The sequence below is a fragment of the Mastigoproctus giganteus genome, chromosome 3, assembly GCF_048544385.1.
Source record: "Mastigoproctus giganteus isolate SK-2022 chromosome 3, ASM4854438v1, whole genome shotgun sequence".
NCBI classification, from domain to species: domain Eukaryota; kingdom Metazoa; phylum Arthropoda; class Arachnida; order Uropygi; family Thelyphonidae; genus Mastigoproctus; species Mastigoproctus giganteus.
In genome coordinates, this window is record NC_143577.1 from 192,428,524 (window position 1) to 192,454,311 (window position 25,788).

At 36.2% G+C, this 25,788-nt stretch overlaps 1 protein-coding gene across 1 annotated transcript in view; it reads right to left on the reverse strand.

The window, feature by feature from the left end:
• LOC150088529 (ciliated left-right organizer metallopeptidase-like) overlaps positions 1-25,788 on the reverse strand; it is a 189,946-nt gene that overhangs the window by 140,292 nt on the left and 23,866 nt on the right. The window contains exons 3-6 of the mRNA XM_090370219.1: positions 23,125-23,206; positions 13,722-13,785; positions 9,393-9,539; positions 4,025-4,147 (exon numbers count right to left, since the gene is read on the reverse strand). Coding sequence (XP_090226345.1) covers positions 4,025-4,147; positions 9,393-9,539; positions 13,722-13,785; positions 23,125-23,206 — 416 coding nt within the window. The remainder of the gene's footprint in view (positions 1-4,024; positions 4,148-9,392; positions 9,540-13,721; positions 13,786-23,124; positions 23,207-25,788) is intronic.

A 25,788-nucleotide genomic window follows, 5' to 3' on the forward strand; every position in this document is an offset into this window, starting at 1 on the left:
AGAGAGAGTCAAAATTAGAAGGGAATCACCAAGAAAATGAAGAATGATGATATCCAGCTCAGGACCCTGGGTGTGCTAAGCCCATACTCACCAGATGTGAGCCCCCATGGATGAGATGGGTGCACCACTGCCAACTGGAAACTAAACACTGTTTAAACGATGGAAACATTCCAGCTATCACAAGAAAGAAGGCCAAGTCTGTTCCTTCAGCTTCAAAGGCATTCTGTAAGCTATTCCTTCAGCTTAGAAAATGGCATCAATCATTTGGAATTCTGGGTGGAAAGGGGGAGGGGGAAGTGCTGGTTAATTTGCTCCAAAAGGCCCAAACTATCACCAAAGTACATTATCTCATGACTGTGAAATGAAAAGTAAAAAAGTTTCACCCATTGTCGTGAAATGGTATACAAATTCCACTGGATCTGCCATAAATCTACCAGGGCAGGTCATGGAGTCTTATCAATAATATATAGGAATTTTGCTAGCAGGGACAGGGACGTGACTATCCCGTTATACAAGGCAATGGTCAGGCCACATCAAGAGTACTGTGTACAGGTCTGGAGGCCTCATTTTATGAAGGATGTAGAGTTGCTAGAACTAGTACAAAGAAGGGCAACAAGATTGGTGAGGGGAACAAAGGGCTGCTCTTATGAAGAAAGGCTTAAGTTCTGCAAATTGCAGCGCCTGGAGAGAAGTCGCCTGCGAGGTGATCTGATTGAGGTGTATAAGGCCTCGAATGGGTTGAGCAAGCTGAATGCTGATAGGATTGTTCCTCTTGCTCAGATTAAGAACCTGAGGGAGCATAGATTCAAATTGAGGAAAGACAGTTGTAGAATAGATGTCCGGATATTTGCCTTTAGCCAGCAGACAGTTGATTGGTGGAACAGACTTCCATCTTTTGTTGTAGTAGTAGTAGTAGTTGTGGAAGTTGACAGCCTAAATAAATTTAAGGCTGAGATGGACAGGCATTTGGAACAAATGGAGGGGTGAAATGGGAGGGGTTTTTTTTTTTTTTTTTTTTTTTTTGGCTGATGCTGCATAAGCTTACTTTCTTGCACCATATGCCTCTACTAATGCTAAATAGATGCAGATTTTCCCTTGAGACAACACATCTGACCAGCTTTTGTTCAGGGCTCAAAAATTTGGAACCCCAAACACAGAAACCTTTACATCCCAGCATGCTCCACCACAGTTCATGTTCTTTTCACCATGATAATTGATAATGAGCCAAATCAAACATCCTCCTTATTCACCTAACTTAGCCATCCTCCCTCTAACTTTCATCAGTTTCCAAATTTTAAAAGAAAAAAAAATTTGGTAGGTGTACATTTTATCACTGATGACAAAGGTTATGGATGCAGCAGGTGAACATTTGAATGGACTTGACAAAACATTCTGTGCAGGGGATAAAAGCAGTTCAGCACCACTACACCAAGTTATGTGGGTTACAAGAAGACTATTACTGTTACGCTAATTGCTGTTATAATTTAAACCTAATAATAAGATACCTTAACTAACAAGTTAGTTTAAGCAGTGTGTTACATCTCAGATGCATTAGGAAATAGTAATAGTAGTAATAAAAAAATAAATTATAAATACTAATATGAGCAAGAAATCAATGACTTTTATGCATGAAATGAGAGCATTTCATTTCTGCACAACTACCATTATTCCCCATTCATTCCTGCAATGAGCACATGGTAACAAAAGTATCATTGCTTTAACTACAATATCAGCCTTGGAAAGATTGTGCAAGGCTCGAGGGGTAGAATTTTTTTCAGCCTGATCTGTACTTGTTAACAGGAGAGACTGCTTCTACAGGGATGGGATACACTTAAATAGAAAGGGTGCAAGAATATTTACTGATGCTATCGAGTCAGTATTAGGTGGGTTGGAAAACTGCTAGCTTGGGGGATACAGGGACTAATAGATTAACAGTAGCCACTGGCAGAGGTGAAAGTGATTCTTGCACTGCTTCTATTGGAATGAGCAGCAGCCTGGAAAACAAGATGCAGGGTATTTCAGAGACTGCTGGGAGTCATTGTGGTACAAGTAAACACATGGGTTGTGTTAGAGTAGCTAAGAATAGGAACAGGTGCATATATACTTGCGTATACACCAATGCTAGGAGTTTGGTAAATAAATTTGATGATTTTGAGGTGTTGGCCAAAACATCAAAGGCAGATATTGTTGGGATATCAGAGACGTGGTGTCACACAGATATAAGGAATGCAGAACTGGAATTTGGGGAGTACAATGTGTAGGAAGGATAGACAGGATAGGAAGGGAGGAGGGGTTATGCTATTAGTTAAGAAACACATAAAATCCAAGGAAGTGCAGCTAGTCGACATTGCTGGACAGTGCAGTATCAAGTCAGTTTAGTGTGACATAAGCACTGGGAGATCAGAGTTGAGAGTAGGAGTGTTTTATAGGCCTAATGACTCTGATGAGTATAATAAAAAACTGTACAGGGAAATAGAGTGGGCCAGTAAATCAGTGTCTTATAATGGGGGATTTTAACGTCCCGGATATTGACTAGAATTTGGGGTTGGTCACTCACACACCAGCAAGGCTTTTGTGGATTTATTGGATGATTGTTTTCTACATCAGAATGTTCGGGAGGCAACTAGAGGGAGTAATACTCTTGATCTGATTATCAGTAGTGATTCTTCATGCATTAAGAATCTGCAGATAAAGGAACCACTAGGTGGCAGTGATAACAGTGTGCTCAAGTGGGATTTACTCAAAGAGGTAACTATCATCAGGGGTAAAGGGAAGGGTTTTTGCTTTTGTAAAGGCGACTACGGTGGTCTGAGACAGTATTTAAATTCTATACAGTGGGACCAACTGATGATGTTACCAACAGCAAATTCAAAATGGGAGGCATTCAAAGAATTAATCTTGGAAGCTACTAGGCTTTACATGCCAACTAAGAAATATTGTTCAAAGTTTAGGCTTAAAGGGATGTCAGATGAACTAATGAGACATGTGGCAGAGAAGAAAAAAGCATGGGATACATATAAAATAATGGGTGACATGGAAGCCTATGATAGATATAAGATGGTCTGTAACCAAGTCACAAAGGAGATTAAGCAGGCAAAGGCAGATTACGAGAAATCTTTGGCAAAGGATGCAAAGAAAAATAGCAAAGAGTTCTTTACCTATGTAAACTCTAGAAGGAAAGGGATGAATCAGATTGGTCCACTGGATATTGATGGTTCAACTGTTGACGATCCTGCTCAGGTAGCTAAGAAACTAAATGAGTATTTTGCATCTACATTCACACTTGAGGAGTTATTCAGGGAGGGGAATGCCAGAGGTGAATTAAACTTTGGCAGTGATGGGAATTAAACTCTGGGCTTCCATTAGGGGCCCAGCAGCTAAATGACCAGAGGAAAACGGTACACTATACATATCCAAAATCCATATACTTTTAAACCTCTGGAATTGACAGTGTTCTGTTTCACACTCACAATGTACTTTACGTGGAGATGGAGGAAACCTTGGTGCCGTTTGACACTAAACACACTCTACACAGCAGCCATTAAGCATCTATTCATAGTTGAACCCCAAATTTTACAAAGAAAATTTTCTTCTTCCATTCTCTCAAACAACTTTTCTTCATAAGTATTTACAAATTTTCCTTATAAGTTTCTTCATAAGTATTTTCTGAAAATTACAACCTACAGGAATTCAGAACCAATGTCAATATATATATTTTTTCTAACTTCCCAACTCTCAGCTGATCATTAGTTTTAGAGTACCTATAGTAGTCTAGTAGGTCATGATAGAAAATCCACTTATTGCTAAAACTTGCAATCTGGCCTTCAACTGTATTCTCTTCTTTTTTACTTACAAAAACAAAAAAAATAAATAAATAAATGTACTCATGATCAATATCTCTACTAATAATGACAATGAAACAAATTTTGTATGGTGTGCTGTTTAGCCAATTACATAAAATTTGTTTTTTACTTAAAATTTTTAATTAAATACCATCAACAATGCTAATTTTAAAAATACCTACATATAAGCTCTTTTGTTCAGTATATTTTATCCTCCTCATATGATAGGGACAAAAATTAATTAATCCTGATACTGGACGGTTATTTTGGTCTAAGTGGCAAAAGGAAGAGTAGGCAAATACATCCTGTTGAAAAATAGCATGCATTATAGATAATACCAAACTGATTAGCTTACGATAACTAAACAAATAAACAAAACAGGATATATCTCACCATTCAGCCAGGAAGCTTATTATGCTGGCATCATAAAATATTCAGTGATTAACTTATTTAATGCATAACTTATTCCCAGTAATATGCTTCCTCATTTATATCTATCATTTTAATCACTTACCTTCAACTTATTTTTGTCAAAAGAAAAAAAATTGTCAAAAAAATAAGAAAAAAATATATCCAGTCAAGATTATATACACCAAGAAACAACAACACTAAAATTCACTTATCCAGGCAGTTCCACTCATTATTGAAAACTGCTTGTAATACTCTTGAGATCTGTTGCCATACAATAAGCAAACAGCCCAATTACACAATAAGTAAACAGTCCAATTACACAACTTCATGAGAAGTCCATTTTTAGTAAGAAAGTTTAATTTTTTTAAGACAGTTTACCACACAAAGTGTTTAATTAGTTCATTTGTATGAAAGGGACAAATTTATACAACTACACCCAAACAGTCACAATAACTAAAACTCTGTCTTGATTTATTATTTTTATTTTATATTTATCATTTCTATTTATTTAGTTACAGGAACTGTCATCAATTTGTCCTTTTCGCATAAACTAATTCGAGCTTCACATACAGTAAAGTGTCTTTTATTAAACTTTCTTACTTAAAAGTACACCACATAATGTCCTTCTCAAATTTAATTAGTGTTTATTCAATTATGCAATTAAAACTTAATTTAAGTTCTGGTTAATATCATAAACTTGATTCCTGATTAAGACTTTTCAAATGATATCTTTGTAAATGAATCAGTACACCATTTTAATTATATGCACGTTGTAGCCAACAGGTTTCAACTGATATGAATAAAAATGACTGCTAGAAAAGTTCGTGAGGTTCTGTCAGTGATATACAGGAACTCAGCCAGCAAGGACAAACAGGAATGCTTATCCCACTGCATAAAGCAATAGTTAAGCATATATCTTTTGCAATATTACAGTAACAGAAATTTTACCTTTGTGGATGCAAAACTTAAAGACAAACACATTTAAAAATAGGTTTAATAATGTTTTAATAATAATGTCTTCCATAACAGTACAGTAGTTTCACTACTTTGTCACTCCTTTGGAGAGGTCTGGATGAGTCCTGTTAAAGACTGGAGGAATTTCTCAAGTCTTCTTCAATCAAGGCTGTAGTTTAGCCAATCTCAAGTGGTTGTTGTTGTTTGGTTTTTTAGGAGCATTAGCAACTAAGGCCATATTGCTCCGGGAATATGCGGTGGTCATTCCCTGAACTTTCCGCATCCTCCGTATTTGGTGGTGACGGGCTCGAATCCCGGCCTAATCAAGGAGCAGCAGTGCCTACGCACTGCTGCTCCTTCCCACCTGGCTACGGAGGCGCCTATCTCAAGTGGAGGGAGTAGAGTTTATTCCCCTGTGAGTTATTCTGGTTTTTCATCTTGCACCCCACACAAATCATCCTGTGAACACACACTTCTACAGACACAATACAATTTGGGTTACACCCATGGACCATTAAAATAATAATAATGTATAATACAAGTTGACTGCATTAAGGTCCCAATATGTTGAATTACGTAACAGTTGTTTAAAAATTAAACTTTTAATTTCTTTACAAAAACAATGCTTAATTCTGTGACCAGTAAAAGTTGCACACAACTCCTCCTTAGAATATTATAAATATGCTGTTACAAATGAACAATCATTGGAGTTTTTTTTTTTTTTTTTCCTAGTCAAATATAAATGGATGAAATTTGATACTGTGAAAATTGATACTTTGAATCTAATCTAAAAAATAACAATGTGATCTAAAATCCAGTATTAATCTTCTTATTCTAGAAAGAACTATCTAATTCATGGGGTCAAATCCATCCAATATATGAGTTACATTTACAACATTCCACTATACAACTAATAACAATAACTATATTTTTCTGACACATTACACAAACTTAAGCTTTATATTACAGGACCAGACAGAAAAACTGCTACAAAAAAAGCAGCAAAAAAAGAATATGCTTAACACATTCACTGCCACCTATATTTATAAGGGCCTTCAGTTGCTATATGCCTTTAGGTATATATTACGTAACTTATAATATTTTTTATAGATTTTGATTTGATATCATTCTTCAGTAAGCATTTTTAGGAATCAAGTGTCTTTTTTAAATACACAAAAGTGTTGCGTATCTGCATCACCAGCAGGGAATGAAGTTTGCTGAATACGTTATTGAACATGCATTCAGAGAAGTAATGATAAGTTATAGTTTTTGTCTTAAGCTGTTTGTGCCACTGTTCAACATATGAGACAGAAATAAAGTATTTTTTGATATTACTATTGTTGGTTGGTGTAGTATTTTGTATCCTATTCTTAGCCTGTACCCTAATTCAGTTTATTGTAGCAAGTTTATTGTAGGTAACCCACATTTAAGAACCTGCTAGTTAATATTTGTATTTCTGAGCCCAAAGCAGATTCCGTCGTTGAATATTTATAGGCATTTAGAAATTGATTAAAGATAATCGATCTTTTGTAGGTGAACAGGTGATAGCTATTATAATGTAGAAGCATACCGGTGTTTGTAGGTTTTCAATAGATGCTAAATTGGATTTTATTCGAGTCCAGAGTAAGCGTGAAATTTAGAAAGTTTAATGACTTTCTAAAGTATCCGTATCCTCCCTTACCAATGTAAATTTGAGTATAGAATGAATATTATTAAACAAATGTAAAATGTCTTGGATAGTACTACTATCAGTAATAACTAGAACATCGTCTAAATACTTCCCATAGTATGTGATATGGGGTTGAAAAGGTGTCAAATGTATATGCTCAATCGTTGAGAGATAGATCTCTGACATTAAGCCGCTCAGGCTCGAACCCACTGGCAATCCAAAAATTTGTTTGTACACCTCGTCTCGAAAGGTGATATAGTTGGCCTCAACAAACAGTTTAATTAAGCGAAAAATTTCCTTAATAGGTAGCTTCGTATAATTAATCAGTATCGAGTTATTATTTAACATATCCCAAATAATACTGTGTATTCAACGTTTACATTCGTATATAACGAGGTAACATCTAGATTAACAGATTCTTTACAAATACCGAATTTAAAATTGTGGCCAGGTCAATATGGAAATTACACACTATACTGAACAATCGCTCGGTTTTTTCCACGTTCACAAATTAATGACCTGGTATACAACATTTCTTGCAGTGATTGCAACTCGTCTTACCAAGGTTCGATGCGTTTTTTTCTGAATATTCATGTAAATAAACATGAAGCCTCAGTTCGTGCTTCTCATTCAGCAGCGTCAGAATTAGCCCTTCATGCCATTAACGAAAAACATAATTTTTTATTTAACGAGGCCAAAATACTTAATGTCCAACGTAATTATACGCAACTATTAATTGCAGAAAAATTAAATTACACGAGAATTCTGTTAATGTTCGTCGGCCATATTTGATCTCCGATGCGTGGACCTTTACGCGCATGCGCAAAGACAAATAATCACTATTTAAGTTTCATGTTCAACCCTATTCAGTAACTTTCATTCCTGTGATCATGACATACGGTCGAAAAGCATTGTCAGCTTCAGTAAGGAAAATCGTTTTGAATATTTTCGTTGGATTCTTTTAATATTTTTAAATTGTGTTAAATTGGTTTTTAATTATCTGTTACTCTAATGTAAGTTTTTTGATTTTTTTCATTTTAATTTCTGGAGAATATCATACGGAAGTGTTCTACGTATTATATTGAGGTATACTCCTCTTTATTATTTTACAAATATTAATATCAACATAGAAAGTATTGAGCATTACGGCTCTGATTCATACTATCAAATATATTATGTCTGTAAATTGTGTGTTCTGTGGTTGATCTGCCTGTTTGCTGGGCAAGAAACCAGAGTTTCTGGGAGGGAAAAACTGTGCTACCCTTGCTTGAGACCAACTAACTCGGCCACATTGTGAAAAAGGCCCATAAAAATTCCTCGCGTCACCAACAGGATTTGAACTCAGGTCGTTTTCACCGAGTGTGAGGAGGAAGTGATTCTATCATCTGTGCCACCCATGAGGGGCAGTAGTGTCACCTTGTGGTTTCTAACTATATTTTCATTGCTTCACTGTAATACAACTAGCATAATATAATATAGCATGCTTACACCTGTATTAGTATTGTCAAATGATGAAAGGAAGCAAGTTTATACAGCATTAGCAAAAAAAAAAAAAACATCATTTAATTAGTTTTAAATTTATTTGCCTAATAATTTTACAATAATTTGAATACTTAGTCTAATAATTTGTTTTAAATTTATTCAAACCACTTACTTCCACAACACCAGATGGAAGTTTGCTCTTTTCAATACAGTTCCCAACACAAGCATTTGTCTTAGCACAAACATTATTTATACATTTACATAACAGAAGATTGTGCCCTGTGATATCAACCAGTGTATGATAACTGACTGTGCCAGTATGAATCTTTGCCTTACTCAGTGATGTATGGTGAGTAAGGCAAAGATTCCCACTTTAAATCACAGAAGGTATTTTGTTCATCTGGGGGGGAAGGGAGGAATACATGCTATCATGCAGAAGAATCACTCAATTAAACTGAAAATGGTCTCTTCCAGCATCTTTCAGCCTTTATTTTTTTAATTGTAGTGGGTTCCATGGCATTCTCAATATAAACAGTCTATAAACTGATAATGAATCTCAGCATGTTTAATATTTTTGGCTCAGAAACTGGCAGCACGTTGCATCTCTTCCTACATAGCAACCATTTTCACACATGACCACAACTCGATTGATATCTTACTATCAAAAACGGTGGTAATGCAAGAACATAAAAAAAATATTTTTGACAAGCCAATCCAATCCTTATTTTATTTTTATCAATTCCAAATTCTTGGCCAAAATCAAATACAAAGCTAGTGGTTGTAAATTAAACACTAATCCTCAATTGTGTTCACATAAAACACACAATTGTGCACATAAAAATTACCTGCATTTTTCAAATAATCAGATAATGCATATTTTTCTCTATAGAGCTATATGGCACTCAAATAGGATAACTGTAAACTGCAGTATGGAAATGTAATCTGACAATAAAAATTCATATTTAATTTTGAATTTAGACATGATATAACTGAAAAAACTTCTTTAGCAATAGCAGATATATTTTAAAGATTACCTTAATATGACACCATTCAGAATATAATGAAGTCATATAAAAAACAAAATCTGTATTATTGATTCCTTTTCCAGCTGGTATAGATTTCACTGGAACAGAACTTGAGTAATTATATACATCCACTCCATCTAAATGGTCTTCAGGAATCTAGAATTAATACAGAAACATATTTGGAATAAGTATTATATTACATACAGATATACAGGTGGACATATATTATTCACCATATTACAAAGGGCTGTAAAAAGAAAAGCACACAAAATAGAAAAATGAAGTAAAATTTCTTTCAAATAAAATAAATTTATTTTACATGAAACAACTAAAATTTCATAAAGACACACAAATTTCATTTGTGGCCTGAAGAGAAGGATGTCAAAACAACAATCTTCAATTTTATTAACTACACTGACCAACAAAAAAATAAAGTAAAAAAAAAAAAATTCACACCTCCAGAACAAAAGTTGCAGATTCAAAAGGAAATTGATCTCCCAATTTCAAAAACATCAAAATTAGTATTAGTATTAATAGGTTCTTATATTTCACTGGTTCCAGCATCTGATTTTTAAGACTGAACTACTGTATGCTCTTTATGGTAAGATGACCATAAACTGTTGATTTTTCATGTCACCATTTCCTTTGTGGCATTTGATTGCACCATTTTAAGCTTCTCTAACAAAAGATTATACAGTCAGTCCTCGTATAGCACGATAGTTGTGTTCCTAGAAACCCTCGTGCAATGCAAAATTGTGCAATACAAACTACAGACCCTATGGGAAAAATAGGGTTAGGTGCCGAACACCCACGATTGAACACACATTTGTAACCAAAACATTACCAAACACAATAAATAATCGTAATAAAATACGTAAGTATTTTATTACGACTATAACGTAATAAAATATTGCTAATGCTTTTGCTTCTATCGTAAGCAAACTTGTTTTTTGTTTGATTTTCTATCGAAACAGATGACAGCCGTTCCATCTCTTCCAATTCTTTGTGTCTTAATCCAATGGATTTTAATTACACTTTGAGTTGTTCCTGCTATGAAAGTTGTTTCTATTTTCTCTGCATTCTTTGTAATTCTCGGCATTGCCTCATTTAGGTCTGTAGCATGTGCAATATCACACGGTCTTTCATTTTGCTCAAAGCGTTTCACAATTTCATATTTTTTCTCTATCGACAGAGGCGGACTGGCCATAAGCCTTACCGGGGAAACCCCGGTGGGCCAGAATCCGGTGTGATTTTGGCCATAAACCATAGTGTGAGGCCACTATAAATTTTCCTGGGTAAGAATTTTTGATCCAGTCCGCCTCTGTTTATCGATATTGCTTTTCTTTTTCTCTCTGAATCTGCAGTGTCTTCACCAGGACGCTTCCTTTTCATACCTTTTAAGTATTTTACTCATTTTTAGGGAATAAAGCACAATTACAAAACGAGGAGGCAAGCTTCATATACATAAACAAAGCTGCGCACGTGTAGCAACTGAATAAACAATACCGTAAAGGCAGAGATACCTATTAATACCTCACATTTTACTAAAGCACATTTCTAAGGGTTACTACCATAAAACAATAAAAACAATTTCCATTTGCGTTTCTGCTAGTGCAATCTGTTATAAACTGGTAGTAAACTCGATCTAATTGCATTTGCGATTATACCGATAGCTGGAATTGTGTTGGTTTTTACATTATTATGGTGAAACGTGTTTCCCCTTCACTGATATGAAAAACATAAATACATTTTCAGAATCTTCTCTTCATTCCTATCGTGTTGCGTTCAGTTGGGGTGATTCCACGTTCGACTGCCATTTCTTGTAAACACAAAGGCGAATTGTGTATAAGCGAATTTGGTTCGTGTTATATAAGATATCGTTCCCCTATTTATAAATCGTGTATGATCGAATTCGTGTAGTGTAAACACGTGTTATACGAGGACTGACTGTATGCTGTATTTTTCTTATCAAGATTGTAATAATTATTATCTTTTTTCTTTCACAAAGGCGCCTCCGTAGCCAGGTGGGAAGGAGCAGCAGTGCGTAGCACATGCTTCTTGATTAGACCAGGGTTCGAGCCCGTCACCACCAAATACGGAGGATGCGGAAAGGTCAGGGAATGACCACCGCATATCTCAGAGCAATATGGCCTTAGTTGCTAATGCTCCTAAAATCCAAATAACAAACAATCTTTCACAAAGATGGATTATTTGTATAAATGTCTATGAAATCTTCCAGAAATTCCTTCTCATTACTCATTTTAATGTTGGCACAACTTTTGTTGTTTGTTGTTTTGGTTTTTAGGAGCATTAGCAACTAAGGCCATATTGCTCCGGGATATGCGGTGATCATTCCCTGACCTTTCCGCATCCTCCGTATTTGGTGGTGACGGGTTCGAACCCCGGTCTAATCAAGAAGCATGTGCTACGCACTGCTGCTCCTTCCCACCTGGCTACGGAGGCGCCATAGTTGGCACAACACAAACAGAGAAACCTCTGAATTATTAACTAGAGAATCAAGGAGCAAAAATGCGACATGAACTAATATGTTTGTTTACACGGCCATTTGGCATGACACCTGAAGCGATCAGGTCGAACCATCAAGCTTCACAACATGGGTCATTCCACTTCACTCCATTTCTTGCATTTAGACGATCAATCTGCATGAAGCTTGAAATGAGGGGAAAAATTGTGTAAATGGGCCTTAAAATTTCATGAAAATCCAATCATTATAAATAGAGTTGTAACATATTAATAGTACAGTTGGTCGTCGACTTACGACCGACTTCTGTTCTGACTGACAGGTCGTAAGTCGATCTGGTCGTATGTCGGCCATATATTTATTAACAGTATTTTTTAACCTTTCTAATCTTTTTATCATCTTTATAATTTATTTTTATCATCTTTTATTTTTATATTTATTAACAGTATTTTTTAACCTTTCTAATTTTTTTTTATCATCTTTATAATTTATTTTTATCATCTTTTATTTTTCATTTTAAATACAGTAATGTTTTTATCTTTTACTTAGCGATACTGTACATACCTTCGTTTCTACGCCTAGGCTCGCTCGCTCTCTCCCTCCCTCTCTCTCTCTTTCTCTCTCTCTCTCTGAGGTTAAATTCAAACGTTCTCTACATTTTAATTGGTTTATTATTCATACTGTTTATAAAAAACAAAACTGCAATCTATAATTATATTGTACATAATGTGAAAAATAATACTGTACTTAATGTACTGTAAACACAAAAATACAAACTAGAATTAATGTAAAAATTAATACAAATGAAATTTACAAAATCAATTTTTAATCTTTGCTTGTGCTGGGTTGTGCATCGTCAGGGTCATGTTCTTGGGTAGGAGATGTTTATTTATAGAGACATTATGCAAAGCAAATCTTTTTTTTAAAATGCTTAAACCACCCAGTACTAGCCTGAAAATCTTCTGTGTAATCGTCTCCGGTGCGTGATTTTAAACTCTGAAACAAACTTCTAGCCTTTGCTTGCACTGTGTGAAGGCTCATGGGTGTATTTTTTTGTATTAAATCTTCCATCCACATAAACAACAATTTCTCCATTTCATGGATGGGTTCCTGTCGTTGTTTGGTTAAAATTGTAGACTTAATAGGTGCAGAACCTTTCACAGCTTCCCGAATTCTTTCTTTGTCCTTAAGTATCATCGATACCGTGCATGGAATGTGATAACTTCAAGTCACGTGCTATCGTATTCACTTTCTTTCCGCCTTCATACTGCTGGATAATTTTCATTTTACACTCTAAATCAATAGTTTTCCTTGACTTCTTAGCTGGCGTATATGTAGATGAAGGCATTTTTCTTTTACTAAACATTTTATGGGTATTTCAGTAGAATTTTAATTAATACACCACACGCAACAGATGCTTGAAAGCGACTGGGTGTATGTGAGAGAGAGCGACTGAGTGTATGTGCCTGGTGCTGTCCTCAGGCCTCCCGTCATCGATGTGCCTCCTCACCTGGGTTATGGGTGTCCTCAGTAGTGACTTCCTGATTTATTATTCATTTATTTATTATTTATTTTTTTTTTTTTTGTGGTCGTAAGTGCGGCCAGTCGTAAGTCGCATAGGTGATAAGTCAATGACCAAGTGTACTTGAAAGTGCAACTGAAAAGGGAAAATAAGCCAATAAGTCATGTTTTCACCCATGACAAATTTATAATCGTAGATAAATAAACTGACTAACCTTTCTTGTGTATAACACATAATGGCATGGCATAGTACCATTATAAGTTTACAATTAAAGTGAATAAATGCTAAAGTTATTTGAATAAAAAATTATGCCCAGGCATAAATTGTTCAATACCTGAAACTGGTCGATTTTGTTTTTGCAAAACTCTCCTTTGTAATTTGGGTAAAGATCAGAACATCTAGGACAAAAAAAAAAAAAAAAAAAAAAGAATTATTAATTCTAAATAGTTCATGCACATGAAGTACAGGTAACCCTTCTATAACAGTTTTTTTTTTTTTTTATCGTATGACATGAGCAATACACGAAGGAACCAATTTTTTCCTGCTTCCTTCGTGTATTGTGGCCGTGAGGTCCAATCGGAGAGTACGGCACCATCGTAATATCCAAGCCCGAGGCGGGATTCAAACTCGCGACCTTTGGGTTGCCAGGCAGGCACTTTACCTACCCGGCTAGCCCGGTCTGCGGAAAACACAGTAGTTTGGTTCCTACAAAATCTCGTGTAATGTGAAACTGTGTCATATGGGATTAAAAACCAGTACAAAAAGGGGGGGGTTACATTCCAAAAGCAAAAAAATAAATAAAATAAAATACACGATTTTTTTTGTAACTATTGGAAACTTAATTTTTATATTAGTAATAACTTAATATTTTAACTTTTAATATTTAATTTATAATTTAAATTACATTATAATTTAACTTATTATTTAATATTATAATATTTACTTTTTAATAATTTTATAATAGTAGTAACTTAAATAGCAATAACTGAACAAACGTCTCATCTTACAAACTGTGATACTTATATGTCAGATAATGTATGTTCATTTAATTTTCTTCCTCTTCATTGCTGCTAAGCACCATCTCTTCTGCAGCATCTAGATATCGTGTACCTCCTGCTCTCTTTAAGCGTGCAGTTCATGACTTAAGTTAGTTTTTTTATGGTCTCAAACAAGCACAAGTTCAATAGCGCAGAACCTAACCCAGGGATCTCCCAACAAAATACAGTGGACCCCCACTTTAAAGATATAAAACACAAATTTAACTTTATTACCTTACCAATTAACAAAGTTAAATGATACATGAAAATTGGAAGAATATTTTCCAGTTAGCAAAATAAAAATAAATTTACGCTTACATATATAGCTTAATTAATACGTACTGTAATATGTACATACTGTCTGTACTAACTAATTGATATTTCTGTTCACTGACTTTTTTTTTTTTTTGGTTGTAAAATTTAAAACAGTAAAAATGATAAACAATTAATAACAAAGAACACGATATGTGTTCTTTGTTATTAATTGCTTATTAATTGTTAAACAAGTGTATGAGCTTATGCAGCATCAGCCAAAAAAAAAAAAATCACATCATTCCCTCCAAATGCCTGTCCAGTTCCTCCTTATATTTATTCAACCTATCAATTTCCACAACGACAGATGGAAGTTTGTTCCAGCAATTAACCACCCGCTGGTTAAAGGCAGATTTGCGCACATCTGTCTTTTCTTAATTTGAATTTATGCCCCCTTAGATTCATAATCTGAACAACACAGGTGCCTAGTCTTCAGCCACTGCAATTTGCAGAACTTAAGCCTCCCTTGGTAAGAGGATTCCTTCATTCCCCTCACCAATCTTATTGCCCTTCTCTGTACACGGTCAAGCAAATCTACGTCCTTCCTAAAATGAGGCCTCCAGACCTGCACGCAGTACCCAGGCGTGGCCTGACCATTGCCTTATACAGAGGGACAATCACCTCCTTTTCCCTGCCAGCAAAATTCCTATATATCATTGACAAAACCCCATGACCTGGCCTGGCAGCCTGTCTGCACTGCTCAGAAAACTTCATATCTGACTGCACAATTACTCCCAGGTCTTTTTCATTTTCTACTACCTTAAGTGTAGTACCACACAGTTGGTACATTTCTCTGGGGTTACTTCTACCCATATGCAGTACTTTGCATTTCTCAAGGTTAAACTTCAGTTACCACTTCTTAGCCATCTGCCCAAATTATCTAGAGCCTGTTGCAGTAGCACACTGCCATTTCTGTCATTAACAACGCTGCCAACCTTTGTATCATCTGCAAACTTCGACATTAAGCCTGATATACCTTCATCAATATCATTGATAAATATACAAAACAACAGTGGACCCAACACAGAACCCTGTGGGACTCCACTAATAACATTAGTCCACGAAGAGCAGCACCCACTGATTACCACCCTCTGTCTTCTCCCACTTAACCATCCTTTTATCCATTGTAGCAACTTACACTTAATACCATTCTGCTCCAATTTGTACAATAGTCTTCCATGAACAACAGTGTCAAAAGCTTTCCTGAAATCCAAATATATGATATCAAAATTATTTTTTGCATCCAGTTCCTTTCTAACCACATCATAATATCCTATAAAATCTGTCAGACAAGACTTTCCCTTAACAAACCCATACTGTGTCTGAATTATTGCTGCAGTCTTGTCTAGATGATCCTGCAATGCACCTTTAACCAGTGACTCCATTATTTTACCCGGAACAGAAGTTGAACTAATTGGTCTGTAATTACTCGTGTCACCCTTCGATCCCCCTTTGTGAATTGGGGATACATCTCCAGTCCGTGGGAACCTCCCGAGTCCAAGGATGCTCTCATAATTATGGCTAAGGGTTTGCTTAGTTGCTTTGCCGCCTCCTTTCATATAACTGGATAGATCCCATTCACCCCAGGTGCTTTTCTTATGTTTAACTTCAACAATTTCTCCTCCACTTTGCTCTCAGTTATTACAAAATCATTAAGTACCCTGCTACAATTTGATAACTTTCTGCCATTTTCAAACCTTAATAATTCCTCATGCAAAATACTCATTCAGTTTGTTTGCTATCTGAGCAGGATCATCAACAGTCAAACCATCGATGTCAAGTGGACCAATCAGATTCATCCCCTTCCTTTTAGAGTTTATATAAGTAAAGAAATCCTTGCTGTTTTTCTTAGCATCTTTTGCCAAGGATTTCTCGTAATCTACCTTCGCCTGCCTAACCTCCTTTGTGACCTGATTACAGACTAGCTTGTATCTGCCATAGGCTTCTGAGTCGCTTGATAATTTATATGCATCCCATGCATTTTTCTTCTCTGTTACGAGTCTCATTAGTTCATTTGATAACCATTTAGGCCTAAACCTTGAACAATATTTCTTAATAGGTATGAAACTTTTAGTAACATCCACAATTAATTCCTTGAATGCTTCCCACTTAGAATTTGCCGTTGGTAACATTGTCAGTTGATTCCACTGTACTCACCTTTACGGAAGCAAAAACCCTTTCCTTTACCCCTGATAGTACTTAAATCTTTGAGTAAATCCCACATCAGTACATTGTGATCACTGCCACCTAGTGGTTCCTTTATCTGCAAATTCTTAATACATGAATGATCACTGCTGATAATCAGATCAAGAGTATTACTCTCTCTGGTTGCTTCTCGAACATGCTGCTGCAGAAAATAATCATCCAATAAATCCACAAAAGTCTGACTAGTGTGTGAGTGACCAACCCACAAGTTCCAGTCAATATCTGGGAAGTTAAAATCCCCCATTATAAGACAATCCGATTTACTAGCCCACTCTATTTCTCTGTACAATTGTTCATTGTACTCATTCGAGTCATTTTTAGATAGATATTAGCAAAGGCACATGATGCAAGGAAGCAAGCTTATATAGCATCAGCCAAAAAAAAAAAAAAAAAAAAAAAAACCATACACACCCTTCTCATTTCACCCATCCACATGCTCCAAATGTTTCGCTAGTTCTGCCTTGAATCTGTTTAAGCTATCAACTTCTACGACAGCTGGAAGTTTCTTCCAGCAATCAACCACCCGCTGGCTAAAAGCAAACTTCTGCACATCTATCCTACAACCGTCTTTCCTCAAGTTGAATTTATGCCCTCTCAGGCGATTATTCGGAGCAAGAGGAAGAATCCCATCAGCATTGAGCACGCTCAAACCATTCAAGGCTTTATACACCTCTATCAGATCACCTCGCAGATGCCTAGTCTCCAGACACTGTAATTTGCAAAATTTGAACCTTCCTTCGTAAGAGCAATCCTTTGCTAATCTTTTCACTAATCTTGTTCCCTTCTCTGAACTCTTTTCAACAGCTCTACATCCTTCTTAAAATGAAGCCTCCAGACCTGTATACAGTACTCAAGGTGTTTTCTGACCATTGCCTTATACAAGGTGATAATCACCTCCTTATCCCTGCTAGAAAAATTCCTGTATATCATTGATAAGACACCATGAGCTACTCTTGCAGACCATCTACACTGCTCAGAAAACTTCATATCTGCCTGCACATTTACCCCCGGGTCCTTTTCACTCTCTACCACTGTCAGTGTAGTACCACACAGTTGATATGTTACTCTGGGGATACTGCTTCCCATATGCAGTACTTTACATTTGTCAATGTAAAACTTCAGTTGCCACCTCTCAGCCCACCTGCTCATCTTTTCTAGATCCTGTTGCAGCAGCATACTATCATTAGTGTCATTAACAACCCTGCCTACCTTCGTATTGTCTGCAAACTTGGAAATTAAGCCTGATATACCATCATCAATAAATACAGAAAACAATGGACCCAATACTGAACCCTGAGGGACTCCACTAATAACATTAGTCCATAAAGAGCAGTGTCCATTGATTACCACTCTCTGCCTTCTCCCACTCAACCATCCCTTTAGCCATAGCAGCAATTTCCCTCCAATGCTACACTGCTCCAATTTGTGCAGCAGTCTTCCATGTGCAACAGTATCAAAAGCCTTTCTAAGATCCAAAAATATGATACTAAAATTATTCTTTGCATTCAGTTTCTTTGTGACCACATCATAGTATATAATCAAATTGGTCAGACAAGATTTCCCTCTTAACAAACCCATGCTGTGTCCGAGCTGTAGCCGAAGTCTTGTCTAGATGATCCTATAATGCTTCTTTAACCAGTGGCTCCATTAATTTCCCTGGAACAGAGAAACTAACAGGTCTGTAATTACCTGTGTCTCCCTTTGATCTTCCTTTATAAATTGGGATCACATTTGCACATCTCTAGTCCATGGATACTTCCTCCGAGTCCAGCGAAGCTCTCATAATTATGGCTATGGGTTTGCTTACTTCCTTTGGTGCCTCCTTTAATATAACTGTATAGATTCCATCCACCCCTGGGTGCCTTTCTTATGTTTATCTTCAACAATTTCTCTCCACTCTCCTCTCAGTTATTACAAGATTATTTAGTACTACCAGAGTTTAATACACCTCTGGCATTCTCCTCCCTGAATTCATGTGTGAATGTAGATGCAAAATGCTTATTTAGTTTGTTAGCTTTCTGAGCAGAATATCAACAGTTGAACCATCGATATCAAGTGGACCAATCTGATTCATCCCTTTCCTTCTAGAATTTATATAAGTAAAGAATTCTTTGCTGGGTTTTTTTTGCATCCTTTGCCAAAGATTTCTCATAATCTGCCTTTACCTGCATAATCTCCTTTGTGACTTGATTACAAACTAGCTTATATCTTCCATAGGCTTCTGTGTCATCTGTTAAGTTATATGTATCCCATGCATTTTTCTTCTCTGCCACATGTCTAATTTGTTCATCTGACATCCATTTAGGCCTAAATCTTGAACAATATTTCTTAGTTGGTATGAAAAACATAGTAGCTTCCAAGATTAATTCTTTGAATGCTTCCCATTTTGAATTTGCTGTTGGTAACATCATTAGTTTGTCCCACCGTATAGAATTTAAATACTGTCTCAGACCACCGTAGTCACCTTTACGAAAGCAAAAACCCTTCCCTTTCCCCCCGATGGTAGTTGTTTCTTTGAGTAAATCCTACTTCAATACACCGTGATCACTGCCACCTAGTGGTTCCTTTATCTGCAGATTCTTAATGCATGATAATGATAATCAGATCAAGAGTATTACTCCCTCTAGTTGCCTCCCAAACTAGAGGGCCTCATTAGGCCTATAACACACTCCTACTCTTATTTTTGCTTTTGCAGTGCTTATGTCACACCAAACTAACTCAACAGTGCACTGTTCATCTCTATCAACTGGGTGCACTTCTTTTGATTTTATGTTTTTCTTAACAGCATAACACCTCCTCTCTTTCTATCCTGTTTATATTTTCTGTACACATTGTACTCCCCAAATTCCAGTTCTGCATTCCTTATATCTGTGTGACACCACGTCTCTGCTATCCCAACAATATCCGCCTTTGATGTCTTGACCAACACTTCAAATTCATCAAATTTTTTTACTATACTTCTAGTATTGGTATACATGCAAGCATACATGCTTCTATTCCTATTCACCCTAACACATCCCATATACCCACCTATTTCACGATGACTGCCATCCGTCCCTGAAACTCCCAACACCCCTCGCTCCAGGTCGCTACTTATTCTTATAGAATAAGTTTTTTACATGATTGAATATTTCATGGAAGGAGAAACACATTTCACCATAATAACATGACAAAATTCCAGCTATTGGTACTACAGCAAATGGAAGAAGATCGAAGACCCATTTATAATTGATTACACTAACAGAAAAGCCCAATAAACTTAAAACTGTAAATTGATTTTAGTTTTATGGTGGCGACCTCCAGAAATGTGCTTTAGAAAAATATCACGAAGGCGATGATGACAAGTGAGTCAAAAGCGGGGAATCACAAAAAGGAATGGAAACGTTGAAAATTACATTTAACATAATAGCAGGGTTTTCCCAGCACAAAAACTCAAAAATACCGCATTAGGCAAGAATTCCCACAATTCTCAAACCGTGTTATACGTACCGTGTTGTGAGAGGATTGCCGCAATTTATCAATCGTGTTAGAGTGAAACCGTGTTGTTGAAGTACCGTGTTATACGGGGGTTGCCTATACTTTTATTAAACACAAAATAATCAAATTACTCATACTCAATAACAAATAACCTTTACTTTCTCTCTCTCTCTCTCTTTTTCTCTCTTACATAATACCTAAAAACTAAACGGAAATGATATTTTAAGAAATGATTTTTAAGTCAATGAGAAAATCAGTAGAACCTCATCAAATTGGCATCACTGGGATTTAATCTGTGCCACATTTCTGAAACTTAATGCTATACAGCTCTGCTAGTGTAAAGTGCAAACTAGCAGAGCTGTATAGTATTAAGATCATCAACTGCTATAGAAAGTATTAAAAAGATTTAGGGCTTGAACGGCTCAAACTGTGGGAACTTTACTAGACGAATAAGTTAGTGCAAAGAATCATTTTAGTTCATAGTAAATCAATCACCGAAGTAGGTGAAATGGCATCGTTTTTGTTACATCTCATATTGCGAATGCCTTCACTAGTTGTCTGGTATTGCACTACCTTGAATAAGCAACGCTTCGCCAGTAGAGAAGACTAACATTGCTTATTCTCAGTGGATACTACAGAAAATAAATTTGGGTAGTGGTATCTGCCAAGAATAAGCAACATTAGTCTTCTCTACTAGCAGAGTGTTACTTTTTCGAGGTAGTGCAATACCAGACAACTCATTGTGAAAGCATTTACAATATGAGCTATAACAAAAACAATGTCATTGCACCTACTTCAGTGATTCATTACAAACTAAAATGATGCTTTGCACGAACTTGGTCAACTGTTATAGAAAGACTATGCAAGTTTGGATGGCAAGGCAAAACAAAATTAGCACTTCAATAATTATAGCATCTATCTTAATTCATGAAACTCTCAATACCAAAAACTCCAGTTATCACATTTAAGCCTTACATTGGTGGGGATGTTTGTTGCAATGACAATCATATCAATAAAATTAATATAAATGTTAAATATAAGGAAAAAACTTTACCATGGCTTCCAAATGTTAAACTCATTCTATGATAATCAAACTGCTCCACAATGTCTTTCATTACTTTATCATTGTTGAAACTGCACAAGCGGAGATGGGGGACACCCCTGGTGCCATTTGACACTAAACAGGTGGCAGTTTGAAACTGCACATCATATAAACTTTTGAAGTGCACTAGTTTTTAAGTTTGAAAACACACACACACACACACACACAGTGCACTCCTGTTTACAATGCTATCCTACTTTTATGAAGTGTGATGCATTTTTTAACAGCTGTAGCACTCCTGTTTAAGCTCTTTCCCACTTATATTGCTTTTTTAAAGTCCCATGAAGAAAATAAACCTAAAATAATCTTCCTTCCTCTTAATTTTTCTTTCAGAAAAGCAATGATCTTCTAGAAATTGTAAATTGTGTAGTTCGTTTACTTCATAGAAATCATTCCTGGTGCAAGTGACATTTATTTCATTTTTTTTTTGTTTTGTTTTAGGAGCATTAGCAACTAAGGCTATATTGCTCCGGGATGTGCGGTGGTCATTCCCTTTCCGCATCCTCCGTATTTAGTGGTGACGGGCTCGAACCCCGGTCTAATCAAGAAGCGTGTGCTACGCACTCCTGCTCCTTCCCACCTGGCCTATTTATTTCATATTTAATTTGAACCTTTGAAGGTAGATGGGCCACTCTTTACAACTCGTTGTATAGCTATTCAACTTTTTTTAAAATTCAACATTATTCTTCAACTTTCCTTGCTGATATGTTTTTTTAGAGTAATTATGTCTCTTGTGCATGTGTGTGTATTCAACATGGCAAAATTCAATTAATGAGAGCATTATTATTATGTTAATACTACATTTACAGTAATATTTAAAACATATTTAGTTTAATATAATCAAATCTTTTTAAGCAGAAAAAATATTTTATTATATTAGGTGCCAAAAGAGCAAGCATAGTATGTTAAGCATATACTATGCTTGCAACTTCCTTATAAACCATCACTTCATAAGCACTGCAAAACAAAGTCTTAAAAATATTTGTTTTTTCTTTTTAAAAAAAAAAAAAAAGTAATGTTATCCACCAAAATATGAAATTATACCACAGTAAAGTCCCATTATAGTGCTTTCAGAGGACCTTTGGTTGTCTGAAAGCACTATAATGGGACTTTACTGAAATATAAATATATAATAATGCTCCGGAAAGTTTCCCTGTGATGAGCAATTCTTTAAATTGCTAAGCCTAAATCAAGAATCACTTCAAATAACAAAGCCAGAGAAGCAATTTATAGCAGTACATTTAAAAAAATAAATAAACCTGCTTACTTTTCAAGTTCATATGATGTACACTTTGGATAAGCAGCTGTGTCAATTAGGGACAACTAATAAGTTGTGCATCACAGAGGTAGAGCCACATTGGAAATACAATATTTCAGAAATCTACAACAGAGTATTCTGTAGTCACCTGGTGAAGCACACAAGTTTCGAGTCATTTCTAGATTATTTTATTTTTTTAGTTAAGTTTTCAAAAAAGTGACACATTTTTGAATGCCAGATTTATAAGGCTTTACTGTAATTACAAAAACAATTTTAAATAATCTAATTTCTCATTAATTTTTGAATATTTTAAATTTTACAAAATACATAAATTGGATTATCTTACCTTCCTTGATTTATACCAGAAGACCATACACGACTGCAAGATTTACTTCGAGTAATTAAAAATGGTCCATAGACGGGAATAACTGAAATGATAGAGTATAAAACCATTTTAAAATCAGGTTCCACGCTGAACTAGTGATTTTCACGTTTTTTTTTTTTTTTTTTGAGTTGGTGAAATAACAAATTTAGAAGAGGACAGGAAGTATGCAAAAACTGCAGCCATTATCAACCCACTGCATGATGGAAGCCTCCTCAACAATTCACGTTGAGGGAAATGGACCATAATCTGCCACGCTGGTCCAGTGCAGGTTGGCAGATCAACATTTAGCAGTCAGGGGCTTGAACCCCGGTCTACCCTCAAGCAGCGTGTGCAACTGCACTCCCGCTCCTGACCACTCGGCTACGGAGGCCACAGTTCAGTTGTTAGAACAGCTTACACAGAATACTAAACTTGTGGATTGGTCACTCGCACACTAGCAAGACTTTTTTGGATTTATTGGATGACTGTTTTCTACAGCAGCATATTCGAGAAGCAACCAGAGAGAGCAATACTCTTGATCTGATTATCAGCAGTGATTATTCATGCATTAAGAATTTGCAGATAAAGAAACCACTGGGTAACATGATCACAATGCACTGATATGGGAATTACTTAAAGATGTAACTACCATCAAGGCTAAAGGGAAGGACTTGCTTTTGTAAAGGTGACTACAGGGGTCTCAGTCAGTTTTTAAATTCTGTACAGTGGGATCAACTGATGATGTTACTAATGTTGAATTCTAAATGGGAAGCCTTCGGGGACTTAATCTTGTAGGCTACTAGACTTTTCATTCCAACTAAGAAATACTGTTCAAGGTTCGGGTCTAAATGGATGTCAGATGAATTAATGAGGCATGTGGCAGAGAAAAAAAATGTATGGGATGCTTATAAATTATCAGGTGACACAGAAGCCTATGGCAGATATAAGCTTGTCTGTAATCAAGTCACAAAGGAGGTTAGGCAGGCGAAGGCAGATTACGAGAAATCTTTGGCAAGTGATGCAAAGAGTTCTTTACTTATGTAAACGCTGGAAAGGAAAGTGATGAATCAGATTGGACCACTCAATATAGATGGGTTGACTATTAATGATCATGCTCAGGTAGCTGATAAACAATGAGTATTTTCCATCTACATTCACACATGAGGAGTTATTCAATGAGGGGAATGCCAGAGGTTTATCAAATTCTAACAGGGAGCTAAGCGATTTTGCAATAACTGAGAGAAAAGTGGAGGAGAAATTGTTGAAATTAAACATAAGGAAGCCACCTGGGGTGGATGGGATCTATCCTATAATTATGATAGCTTCCTTGGACTCAGGGGAGGTCCCTATGGACAAATGTATCACCAGTTCACAAAAGAAGTTCAAAACGTAACACAAGTAACTGTAGAGCTGTTAGTTTAACTTGTGTTCCAGGGTAAATAATGGAGTCACTGGTTAAAGAAGCATTGTGCAGGATCATCTAGACAAGACTGCAATAATAGTTAGGACACAGCATGGGTTTGTTAAAGGGAGGTCTTGTCTGACCAATTTGATTGGATACTATGATGTGGTCACAAAGAAACTGAATGTCAAAAATAATTATGATATCATATACTTGGATTTCAGGAAAGCTTTTGATACTATTGCACATGGAAGACTACTGTACAAATTGGAGAGGTATAGCATTAAGGGTAAGTTGCTACATTTGATAAAGGGATGGTTGAGTGGGAGACGACAGAGAGTGGTAATCAATGGACACTGCTCTTCATGGACAAATGTTATTAGTGGAGGTCCCGAGGGTTTGGTGCTGGGCCCATTGTTGTTTTGTGTATTCATCAATGATATTGACGAAGGTATATCAGGATTAATGTCCAAGTTTGCAGATGATACAAAGGTTGGCAGAGTTATCAATGACAGTAAAGACAGTATACTACTCCAACTCTATCTAGACAAGTTGGGCAAATGGACTTCAGTTGACAAGTGGCAACTGAAGTTTAACATTGACAAATGCAAAGTACTGCATATGGGTAGCAATAACCGAAGAGAAATGTACCAACTGTGCGGTACTACGCTCAGGGAAGTGGAAAGTGAAAAAGACCTGTGGGTAATTGTGCAGTCAAATATGAAGTTGGCTGAGCAGTGCAGATGGGCTGCTAGGGCAGGTCATGGAGTCTTGTCAATGATATATAGGAATTTTGCTAGCAGGGACAGGGAGGTGATTATCCTGTTGTACAAGGCAATGGTCAAGCCACACCTAGAGTACTGTGTGCAAGTCTGGAAGCCTCATTTTAGGAAGGTTGTAGAGTTGTTAAAAAATTAGTATAAGCCAGTTATAGAAGAGATGTGTGGAAATTTGCCTTTAGCCAGCAGGTGGTTGATTGGTGGAACAGACTTCCATCTTTTGTTGTGGAAGTTGACAGCCTAAATAAATTTAAGGCTGAGCTAGATAGGCATTTGGAATGAATGGAGGGGTGAAATGGTTTTTTTTTTTTTTTTTTTTGGCTGATGCTACATAAACTTGTTTTCTTGCATCGTATGCCTCTTCTAATGCTAATGCTAATCCACATATTTTCAAAGTCTTTCCTCATATGGACACCCTTTTGCTGATCTCACCAATTGAGTTGCCCATCTTTTGACCCTTTCAAG